Genomic DNA, 12812 nt, shown 5'->3' on the forward strand with positions numbered 1-12812 from the left:
GGGAAGTGGGTTGTTATATCCTTTGAGATTAAGGAGGTGGGCCCGGTTGCTGTGAAGCCCATTGGAGTTAATAAGCCACATAGTTTTAAAACTGTGCTGCTTAATGGTAGTGGGCCTCGGTCTTTTGCTACTTGGAAACCAAAAGCCCATGATGGATCTCTTAAAACTTTGGGTTACAAGTCTGGGTCTCAACATTTTAATTCCAAAATTGTTCTTGGTGTAACTCAAACAGGAGCTTCAGCTTCTTCTGATACAACGTTACGACTGCCTGGGATTGGGTCTTCACATGCGATCTCCTCCTTCGCTTGCAACTCCGCGGTACAGTCTTGTGTGGCTTCTTCTCAATTTGATGTCTCGGGTGTTCATGAGTTGGAGCTTGGGTCTTCGCCTCTTTCTGGTATGAATGTTTCTGAAGCTCTAAATTCTCGCTTGGTGCCGATTCAGGTGCATGGGTCTGGGCTTTTGGATTCTCAGCCACCATCGTGTGTGGCTTTTTCTTAGTCTGATGTCTTGGGTTGTCATGAGTTGGGGCTTGGGTCTTCGCCTCTTTTTGGTGCAAATGTTTCTGAGGTTCCAAATTCTCGCTCGGTGCCACTTCAGGTGTTGCTTGGGTTTGGGTTTTTGGAATCTCAACCGCCACCCTCTACTCTTAAGGTGGGTTCTAGTAACCCAGTGAGGATTGCGGTTGGAGTGGGGTCAGAAGAGGGGAACTTGGAGAATATATCGGTAATGCCAGTTCAACATGCAGAGGGTTCAGAGATTTCAAAACCGATGTTCATCATAGCGCCTCACAATCTTAGTCCTAGAATCAATGACTTTGTTGGGGATTTGAGCAAAACCTGGGGTAATTCTAAGGATTGGATGCTCGAACTCCGGGATGTGAGGAAAATAGTTATCCCACTCTTCGCTTATCGCTCCCCTGATTCTGTGTCGGATCAGCTCACACCGAAGGGTGTACCTAATCCAGGTTTGGCTCATCTTGTTAATGAGGGACATATTGTTTGTTGGGACTCTGAGGTTGAGGGTGAGGGTGTTAGGGGCTCTGTTGTTTCTGATTTTGGGTCAGAGGGTGAGGTGTGGAACTCTGATGAGGAGTTATTGGATTGGAATCTTTTAGGTGATCCACTTGAAGTGGCACCTCTGGCGATGGATAATTCTGTGGGCAAGGAGTTTCCTACAGCTGAGAAGATTGGGGGCAAGGTTGATGTTGATAACACCAAGCTATCACTTTGGGTAACTAATAGAATTAAAGCTTTCCAGAAATCTATCGGGACCTCGCTTGAGGGTTTCGAAGAACAAGTTACAGGACTGCTTCTAGCTTTAGAAGAGCGAAGAAAACAACGGATGATTGTTGTAGATTCTAAGAGGAAGTTGGGTAAGGCTGGGCTCAAAGGGCATCGTGAGTTGAAGAGCTTAATGAGCTCGTGGTGTGAGGAGAAGGATTTAGAAAGGAGTAGGAGTGATAGCAGGGATCGGGCTATTGTTGTGCATCAATGAATTTAAGAATTGTTTCTTGGAATGTGAGAGGGTTGAATGAGTAGGATAAAAGGCTTCGGGTTAGAAATTTGATCTGAAAGTGGAGAGCAGATATTGTTTGGTTGCAAGAAACAAAGATGGAGCTAATTAATAGAGGCACCATTTGTAGTTTGGGGGGGGGGGGGGTCAACATGTGGATTGGCTCTATTTAGGTTCGATGGGTGGCTCTGGTGGGATTTTGTTGATGTGGGACAACAGGGTTGTGGATAAGGTGGACGAAGCGGTGGGTTGTTTCTCCGTCTCATGTAAATTCAAAAATGTGGCAGATCATTTCGTTTGGGCTTTCACTGGTGTTTATGGACCCAATAGTGATAGAGACAGGAGGTTTCTTTGGGAAGAGTTATCTGGCTTACGTAGTTGGTGGGATGTGCCTTGGTGTGTGGGTGGTGATTTTAATGTAGTGCGTTTTCCTTTTGAACATTCTGGTATTGCTAACTTCTCTTCAACTATGCTTCAGTTTTCAGATTTTATTTCCGAGCAAAGCCTTGTTAATCTACCTTTGGTTGGGGGGAATTTCACTTGGTGTAACTCTAGAGAGGTTGTTGCTAGTTCCAAATTGGACAGGTTTCTTTTGTCCGTAGATTGGGAGGAGAAATTTCCATCTGTTTGTCAATGCCGTCTTCCTAAGTTGATGTCGAATCATTTTCCTATCCTTCTTGAGGGCGGGAAGTTACACGGAGGCAAAAAACCTTTTAGGTTTGAGAACATGTGGTTAAAGGATGAGGGCTTTTTGGGAAGGGTGAGTTCATGGTGGGAGTCTTATCATTTCCAAGAAACTCCTAGTTTTTCTTTGGCCAACAAGTTGAAGATGCTGAAATTGGATTTGAAGAGATGGAATGTGGAGGAGTTTGGTAATATAGGCCTTAAGGTGCAAAACTTATGGAAGGATCTTAAAGTGTTGGAAGTTATCGAGGAAGTTCGTGCTCTTACAGTGGAGGAAAGGAGGGAAAAGGATCGAATTCATGGAGAGTTAGAAAAATCTATTTTGTTGGAAGAGATTTGCTGGAGGTAGAAATCTAGAGCTCTTTTTCTTAAAGAGGGAGACAGGAACACAAAGTTCTTTCATCGTATTACAAATTCACATAGAAGAAGCAACACTATCGATAGACTTATGGTGGATGGTGAGTTATCTACTGATCAGGGGATCATTGAGGGGTGTATTACTCAATTCTATAGGCAGCTTTACTCGAAGAATGTGGTTCACCGACCTATTTTGGATGAGGTTGTTTTTTCTAGTATTTTTGAGGAAGATGCCACTTGGTTGGACAGACCATTCGATGAGGATGAAGTTTTTGGAGTGGTAAATGAGTTCAAAGGGGATGAAGCTCTAGGTCCGGATGGCTTTACAATGGCTTTTTTCAGTCTTGTTAGAGCACAGTGAAAACTGATGTTATGAATGTGCTTCATGTTTTCCATGCCCATGTTGTGTTTGAAAAGAGCCTTAATGCTACTTTTCTTGCTCTCATTCCTAAGAAATTTGATGCTATGGATGTACAAGACTATCGTCCTATTAGCTTGGTGGGTGGGATGTACAAGATTATTGCTAAAGTGTTAGCCAATCGAATGCGAAGGGTGGTTCACGGTCTTATTTCTGAATCTCAGAATGCCTTTGTGAAAGGTTGTCAGATTTTAGACTCTGTCCTTATTGCTTCTGAGTGTTTAGACAGTCGATTGAAGGCGGGGTTCTGGGGGTGTTGTGCAACCTAGACATTGAGAAAGCATACGACCATGTGAATTGGGAGTTTCTCATGTTTTTGTTACAGCAGTGTGGTTTTTCTGAAAAGTGGAGAAGGTGGATCAGGTGCTGTATTTCAACTATAAAATTCTCCATTTTGACTAATGGTTGTCCTTCTGATTTTTTTGGGAGTTCTAGAGGACTTCGGCAAGGTGATCATTTATCCCCTTTTCTCTTTGATATTGTCATGGAGGCCTTGAGCCGTATGTTGGGTGCGGCTACTGCAACTGGCCAGTTTTCAGGTTTCACATTTGGAAATGAAGCTGGTTCCTTGATGTCGATGTCTCATTTATTATTCGCGGATGATACTCTTGTTTTTTGTGACGCTGACAGCACTCCTATTACAGCTCTGCGTGGGATTCTCTCTAGATTCGAGGAGATGTTAGGGCTAAGAATTAATTTAGGAAAGTTTGAATTGGTTCCAATCGGGGATGTGCCTAATTTTCATGAGTTAGTGGAGATTCTGGGCTGTAGGGAGTCTACTCTTCTGTTGAAATATTTAGGTCTCCCATTGGGTGCTTCTTTTAAAGATAAGTCTATTTGGAATCCTATCTTGGAGAAGATGGAGTGAAGGCTAGCTGGTTGGAAGAGGTTGTATTTATCCAAGGGGGTTAAAATTATCCTTATTAAGAGTACTCTTTCTAGCCTACCTACTTATTTTCTTTCTCTTTTCCCTATTCCAGCTAAGGTGGCTAAGAGGATAGAGAAGTTACAAAGGGATTTTCTTTGGTCTGGTATTAGGGATGATTGTAAAATTCACTTAGTGAATTGGTCTAAGGTTTATAGGCCAGTGAAGAATGGAGGGTTAGGCATTCGGTGCTTGAGAAGGTTTAATAATGCCTTATTAGCCAAATGGTTGTGGCGTTATGGTTGGGAGAATGATGCCTTTTGGAGAAGGGTCATTAGGGCAAAGTATGGGAATGAGTGGGGTGGTTGGTGCACAAAATCTGTGTCAGGGGCTTCTGGTGTTTGTTTGTGGAAGTGCATTAGAAGTGGCTGGTTGAAATTTTCCAAGTGCCTTTGATATGATGTGGGTGATGGTTCTCGTGTGAAGTTTTGGGATGATGTGTGGTGTAGGGATCGTCCTCTTAAGGAGGAGTTTCCAGATTTGTATAATATTAGTAGGACAAGAGAGGCTTCGGTCTCTGAGGTTATGAGCTACGCTAATGAGAGAGTTACTTGGGACATTCAGTTTTGTCACTTAGTGAATGACCAAGAGTCGCTTTCTTTGGATTTGTTTTTGGTCCTAATTTATTCCACAAAGGTCTGGGGTGTTGGTGATGACAAACTTTGTTGGAAGCCAGCCTGCAGTCGAGGTTTTAAGGTGAGTGGGTATTACCATTCTCTATCCCCTTATACTGTCATTCCCTTCCCTTGGAAAATGGTGTGGCAATCGAAGGTTCCTCCTCGGGTTGCTTTTTTCTCTTGGACTGCAGCTTTAGGCAAGATTCTAACTATTGATAATCTTCAGAAGAGGCACTTTGTTGTTCTTGAGTGGTGTTATATGTGCAAAGGGTGTGGAGAATCTGTAGATCATCTCCTCCTTCACTGTACTATTGCATCTGAGATATGAAGTATGATCTTTTGTTTGTTTGGTATTTGTTGGGTGATGCCGCAAAGGGTTACGGATTTGTTGGATTGCTGGTCTTGCAATTTCAGGTGACATCGTAATATAGTTGTTTGGAGGATTGTGCCGCACTGTTTGATGTGGTGTATCTGGCGGGAACGGAATTCAAGAAGCTTTAAGGATCGTGAACGGTCCATTCTTGAGTTTAAGTCTTTTTTATTTTCTACTCTTCTCGAATGGTGTTTGGTTTTACCTTCTATTTCTTGTATTTCCCTTTCTGGGTTGCTTGAGCATTGTACTTTGATTTCTTGATGTCTTTGCCTTTTTAGTACATTTCCTATGTACGGGGCTGTGTTTTTTCAATATACTTTTAAGTTACTTATCAAAAAAAAAAAAAAAAATTGAGTAAGATGTTAGCTAGACTGTAATTCAACCAGTTTTGTAGCTAAATTTTATCATTCTTTTGTGGAGAAAGTTTGGTTGCAAATTTGATTGAAATTAATAGTTACAAATCCCATTAAATAAATTAATATTACTACATATTTTAAAAATCTAATAGTTGAATTACAAGTTATTTACAAATTATTTATATTCTTAACACGCATATAAAATTTTATACCAATCAGATATTATCTACTATTCGATCCATAAACTTATATTAATGCATAATTTTAAACTATAAAAATTTGAAATTTAAACATTTGATTGATAATATAACTATTGATATTTAATCATTTGAAAAACTTTGGAAACATGAATGATATAAAAAGAAAATCTTATCAATCAAAACTCACATCTAATAAAATAGTAAAATATTGAGTGAAGTCAAAACAATATTTTTTGTTGCATATAAATATATAGATATATTTTTCTTATTAACTATTTTCTTTTTCTTTTTATTTTAGATTATATATCTTATATATTTATTATTTCTCTTTCTACATCAACATTATTTAAAAAACAAAAAAACAAAAATTCTGATTTTATATGATAGATATTAGAAGATCATATATAGATGGACTTGGTTTAGGTTCAGTTCATCCAGTGCATTGAATCTGGTCAGATGGTGACACATGTCATCATCTAAACGGGTCGAGTACTACTGGACACTGGACCTGAGCCTGACCCTATATGAATACGTATAGTTAGATTAATGCCACTTAGCCGGTTGCCATGTATTAAGAATCCCATTAGAAATTGGATTTTATTAGAGTGACGTGGAAGTCTTCACAGTGAAGGAGGTATCGACTTACTCTCCTATAGTCAAGGACAAGTGTGCCCATTTCCCTTTACTTTGTACACAAATGATATTACAATCAATAAATTATTTCTATCAAAAAAAAAAAAAAAAAAAAAAAAAAAACTAGCCCATCTTTTATATAACAGTAAAAATAGGTTAATATGATTTTTGGGATAACAGTAAAAACAACTTAATGAAAAGAGGTTAAAATGGCTAAATACAAGATTAAAGTGCCACATGGCAGGACTTTATGCACTCTTGCATGAGGTCTCTGCTTATTATATATACAAGCATGTAACTCCATGCAAATGCATAGATGCATTTAAAATTAAACAAAATTTTTATTATTAAAATATAAATAATTAGTCAAATTATTATTTAAAAAAAAATCATTTAACACGTATTTATCCATACATATAGATACATTTAAAATTAAACACAATTTTTATCATAAAATATAAATAATTAGTCAAATTATTTTTTTAAAAGTAAATATAATTAAACACACATTAAAATTCTTACCTAAATTTAACACTACTTATGATAATTTTTTTTTCTAATTTTTAATAAGATAGAACGTGTGATGATTTTTATTTTATTTATTTTTTGAGAAATGTGTGGTGATTTTTATTGAGTATATGTTTTTTTTTTTTTTTTTTTTTTTTTTTTTTTTTAAATTTTATAGTTTATTAATATTAGATTCTAAGTGATGATGTCGTAATATCACCAGTGAGCAGCACAATCCACGCTCGCTCCAGCTAACAACCTGCAAGAAGAAAGAAGTGATCTCGCCGTGGGCACCGGTGTGGTGTCGACCAAATACCCTCCGACGGTCAAGTTAGAATTGTTCTCAACTCTAGAGTGCTAGAGAGGGTAAATTATGCGTACCTTGATTCGCGAGAGTATTGAAGCTTTTATAGTAGAAGAAAGTCGGCTTCTCTTCCTTGGACTAGAAGTCTTTTCCTTATGGGAATCCTATTGAGTAATCCCAAATGTGATGGACAAGACATTTCCTTGTAGAAGTGATTAACGAGTGTATCTTCCGGAATGCTCCTTGCACTAAGTTTCTAGTTTCCTTGGAGACCACACGTGCGTGCCAAGAGTATGGAACTGCTCTAGGCCACTGGGCTCTACCGTTGTCGGCCCATGGGCTCGGATCCGTCAGGCCCAATGTCGTGAAAGTCCATTGCGCTAAATTTTGCCCCTTCACTAAGTACTTTGCACTCATTAACTCACTTGACACAAAAATTATGGTGTAGTCCCCACATAAATTTAGACACATACAAAATTGGATTATAATTTCAAATTCTAATTCAACTTTCTCTAAGTTTTACCTATTAATATATATATATATATATATATGACTTATAAATTTGAATCTTTTTTAGTTATATGATTATGTTTTATATGGTTTATTATATTGAACTCCTCATTTTCTACACTAAATTAACTAATTTGGTACAAAATTTTAAAATTTTAGATTAGATAAGACATGTGGCGCAAAATTAAACTTTAATTGAAATTTAATTTTTATACTAAATTAACTCACTTGGCACAAAATTCTAAATTTAAATTAGATGGGACATGTGCCACAAAATTAGACTCTAATTAAATTTGAATATGAAATTTAATTGGATTTTCTCTCTACTTTACTTATTATTATTATATATAGAGACTAGTATTATGCCCGTGCGATGCACGGCTTAATAAAAAATATTTTGATAATATAATTAACTTTAATAAAAAATAAAATGAAAAAAGAATTAATTCAAAATTTAAGATTAAAAAATAAATTGTACTTGTACACTTAAAAGAAATTTAATTTTTATTTCTTATTTTGATATTTAAATCATTTGTTTTAGTGTTGATTTTATTCAAATGGTTATAAGTTATATCAACCCTAAACCAGCATATGTATCCATATGTAACATTCTAAATTAATAATAAATAAAAATATAATACTCTAACTTAATGTAACATTCTAACTTACTAATAAATAAATATCACACTCTAACTTAAAGTAATGTTTGTAATTGTATTGTGTTTTAGCCTTTAAGAACACATATATTATTTTTTTATGATAAAAAAAAAACATATATTAATATTACACATGAAAAAATAATGAATTCAATAATTAAAATTGTTGAAAACAAAATTAAGCCAAAACCTCAATTTATTAATGAAAAAATATCCAAAATTTTGAACTAAAAAAAAAAAAAAAACGGAGATAAGTAAAGATAAACATAGAAATTTGGAGAGATAAATTCTCTCGTATCCAATTTCATGTTTGACAGCAAATTTTGCTTTTAATTAAAGAATATAGATTACATAGAACAAAGCACCAAAAAAAAAGCTATAACAAATTAAATCCATTATAAAATATTGATGTCAACAACAAATAATCATGTAATAAGAAATTAAAAAATACAAATATATTGCTTGCTATATTGACTTCTTAAAAAAAACACTAAAAGGTGTGATCAAACATATGATTTCAGCCTATCTATAAAATTTATTAATAAAAATCATATTATATATAATAAAAAGGCAACAAATACACAAAATCTATTCAATTTGATGAAAGAAAAAAAAAATTTCCTGGAAGGTTGTAGGTAGGGCAAAGAAGAGAAAGGAAGAGTATAACAAATAATTGTAAAGTACATAGTAGAAATAATGAAACACCAAAAAACTGTGTGTATATATAATAGGAATTTTAGGTTGTAAAAAATATGATATGAACAAAAAGAAGTAGTTTAGGTGAAAATCAAATACTTTTTTTTTTTTTTTTTTAACTTTATTATTAGGAAAAAGATGACATAAGATGCAAATTTATCCACCCAAAAAAAAAAAAAAAAATGCAAGTTCTATCTTTTTTTCCTTTTACATTTTTTAAAGAAACGTAGGAAAAAATAATGCAAATTCGATTTTTTTTTTTTTTTTTTAATGTTTTTTATCTTTCTTTTTTATTTAAATTCTATCCTTAGGTAATTCTATTCTATTGATTTTAGGGTTTGTTGATAACTTTTTTTTTTTTCTTGGATAAAGAAGACTAGAAACTTTATTCAAACGAGGATAAAAACATTACATCAAGTGCTAAAATGTGTTCAAGAAAACTTGGAGATTCTTCAATCCAAGTAACAAAATCAGAAGTTTTCCTAGCATACTAAGCTAGGCCATGAGCTGCCTTATTACCTAAGCGAGGAACATAAACAACTTGCACCTGCCTAAAAGAGCGAAGGCCTTGAAGAGAACCATCAATAATATGGGCTACACTCGCTGGCGGACTAACAATACCATTGAGGGCCTGAATAACAGATAAAGAATCACTCTCAAAAATAACATCGTAAAATCTAGTATCCTTAGCAAATAAGATTGCCTCCTCCATTGCTTTTGCCTCTATCTCAAGAGGACCCAAAGGAACCTCCAACAATTTGCTCATTACCGCTGCCACCTGACCACAGTGATCCCAAATCACAATGCCCACACCAGCATACTTGAGAGAGGAAAAGACAGTGCCATCAACATTTACCTTAAACCAGGGGGGTTTAGGTGGCATCCAATACACTTCCAAATCGCTCCGAGGCTGGGTAGGAATGTGGTTTACGAACTGGTACTCCTCCAGGTAAGAGCACGCCCACTGAACTATGCTCAACACAGATTGACGAATAGCCCCCAAGCGCGCTTGATTCCGAGCTGTCCACAGGCACTAAGCTAACACCGCAACAAGGTCCAAAGCCCCTGCATCCAACTGAAAAGAAAATTTCAGCAACTAGAGCATATCTAAAAATTTATTAAAATTTCTGCAATTTAGTGAAGTCGTGTGGCGCAACTACGGTGTTTAAGCCTAACTTTTATTATATATAACTAGCTTGTAACCCCATGCATATACATAGATATACTTAAAAGATACACATTAAGATGCATAGTATAATTCTTACCTATATAATTTAAATATTATTGATAATCATTCTTATTATTATTATTTTTTTTAACTCTTTAAAAAGTCTTGTAAGAATGTTATTAGGTAGAAAATGTAAATTGTCCATTTTTTTAATATTTTTATGTTCATTAATTCTAGACTTTTTGGTTTTTGTACACAATAACTCACTTGAATGGAGATTTATGATATGGTTCCACATTTGATTCCAAAATTATAAAATAAAACCATCTTTAAAAATAAATAATTTATGACACATGACGCAAAATTGGACTTCAATGGTATATTCTAATTGGATTTTCTCTAAACTTTACCTATTAATATATATATATATATATATATATATATATATAGATGACTTATAAATTTGAATTGTTTTTAGTTATACAAAAAAAAAAGGCTTACAAATTTTAGATCATTCAAACTCTCTCTTCTTCTAATTTTATATATAATGTTATATATATGGTTATGTTTTTTATGATTTACTTATTAGACTCCTCGTTTTTTACACTAAATTACTCCCTCCATCCTACTTTGTTTGTCCTCTATTCCATTTTGGGATGTTCCAAAATATTGTCCTGTTTCTAAAAATAAAAGTTATTAGTTTACTAATGTTCCTTTATACCCCTAAGCCTCATTAAGAATAACTCCTTTTAAAAAAAGCTAATAAATTTATTTAAGGGTAGTTTTGTAAACTTATACATTTTTATAAGGCAGACAAGACAATAAATGATGTTTCCTTAAAATGTTTGACTTTTCAAACAGGATAAACAAAGTGGGACGGAGAGAGTAACTTATTTGGTACAAAAATTAAAAAACTTATATTAAATGGGACACATGTCGCAAAATCAAACTCTAATTGAAATCCAATTTTTATATTAAATTAACTCACTTGGCACAAAAATTTAAAAACTTAGATTTGATGGGACATATGGCACAAAATTAGACTCTAATTGAATTTCAATTTGAAATCTAATTGAATTTTCTCTCAGCTTTATCTATTATTATATATATAGATATATAGATATGATATATACATACATATATATATATATATATATTGATGATTATTATTTGCTTACTATTGAAAATTACCTATTATTATATATATAGATATATAGATATGATATATATATATATATATATATATATATATATATTGATGATCATTATTTGCTTACTATTGAAAATCTTCATTCTTGTACCATGGGATTGAAACACACATGGATTATTATTTGCAATCTTCATTCTTGTACTAGGGACCGTATTTGCCTCACAATAGCTTGAATATGGATGACCATATTTGATTATCATTCTTGTAAATTTGTTCAATTTCTCAACACACATGATTAAATTTGATTATCATACATGGATAAGGGACAATTGAAACACATGATGGATTAAACTTAATTTGCCGAAACTTTTGTAAACTTAATTTGGGACCGTCAATTTCTCAACACACATGGGGGACCATATTTCCCTTTGGACATGGCATGGTTTTTACAATTCAATGTAAGTTTACAAGTCAATTTCTCCCTAACTTATGGCATGGTTTTACAATTCTATTTCCACTTATTTCCCACATGGGGGACCATATTTCCCTTTGGACATGGCATGGTTTTTCCATATTTCCCTATTTCTCTTTGATTACATGGACATTGTGGTTTTTTCAAATTTCCCTATTCTCTTAAACAATGTAATTTGAGAAATCTAGTTTGATAGTTACCATGGATGACATATTTGACAGTAGTAATTGATAGGACGGATGATCTCTCTCTCCCAGATGAACTAACCAAATATCTTCATAAATATATCCACGTCACTGACAAAGTCAGGGAAGCTATTCAATGCAATCAATGACGCCCCGGACGGTTACAAAACCAGCTGTATAGACCGTTGGGGGCCCATCAAAGCCTACATTACTGAACATGAAGTGTTACCAAGAGAAGTATTAAAACCACAATAACGGCCATAATAGCTAGTAGCTGTGGAGACATATATAAACCCCTCACAGCACCAGCACAAGGTACATAGACACACCTAAAAGTATTCACTGTTATTTTGATATTCTAAGTTATTCTTTAAAAAGCTTCCTTACATTGACTTTGGCATTGGAGACATTGTGGCAAGCACCACACCGATAACCACCTTAAGGGAGCCATCTTACCACATTTGCAGAGACACAGACTAGGATTTAGTCCATTTGGATGCACTTACAAAGACTGACGATTTGCACTTCATCAGTAACAGTGAGGGATTGAAGAGAAATTGATTGAGGGGAAAAAACCAGAAAAGAAAGTTCTATTATTTCTGCAATGTAACCAACACATTACATCACTGAGTTGTGCTAAGCTTATATACATAATCAGAGAGAGAAAGAGAGAAAGCTTTGATTATGTAAGGTTGAATTTATTCAACCATCTAATTGGCTTTATTCCGTGCCAAATTTGCTTGTAATTCAGCATTTAGTAACCCTGTATTTAGGTGGGTTTGTTGTAAGGGTAGTGAGTGAGATAGAGTGAAGATTGCTCAAGAGTGTGCAAGAAAACAGAGTGTCGCGGCTGGGACTCGCGGGTGGACTCGCGGCTGCAAGTCGCCAGAAGCTGCACACGTGCCAAGCATGCTGGAAGGTGAACAGTCATGCTAGCTGGAGCACTACAGGACAAAACAGGACAACTGGCCATACGGTTATCTCGCGACTGGATCTCGCGACTTGGTCAAGCCGCGAGGTCAAGTCGCGAGCCACCCCTGTTTTGCCAAAACCTGACGTTTCACATTCCTCTTCACTCCAGTATAA

At 35.0% G+C, this 12812-nt stretch overlaps 1 protein-coding gene across 1 annotated transcript; it reads left to right on the top strand.

Annotated features, from left to right (window-relative positions):
* The first annotated feature begins 1693 nt into the window (after positions 1–1693).
* On the top strand, positions 1694–3842 carry LOC126692222 (uncharacterized). Its single transcript, XM_050387747.1, has 4 exons — positions 1694–2544; positions 2713–2836; positions 2908–3086; positions 3200–3842. The coding sequence occupies exons 1-4, from the start codon at positions 1694–1696 to the stop codon at positions 3840–3842; spliced, it is 1797 nt and encodes a 598-aa protein (XP_050243704.1).
* The last annotated feature ends 8970 nt before the right edge of the window (positions 3843–12812 follow it).

The sequence above is a fragment of the Quercus robur genome, chromosome 1 (assembly GCF_932294415.1).
Source record: "Quercus robur chromosome 1, dhQueRobu3.1, whole genome shotgun sequence".
NCBI lineage: Eukaryota > Viridiplantae > Streptophyta > Magnoliopsida > Fagales > Fagaceae > Quercus > Quercus robur.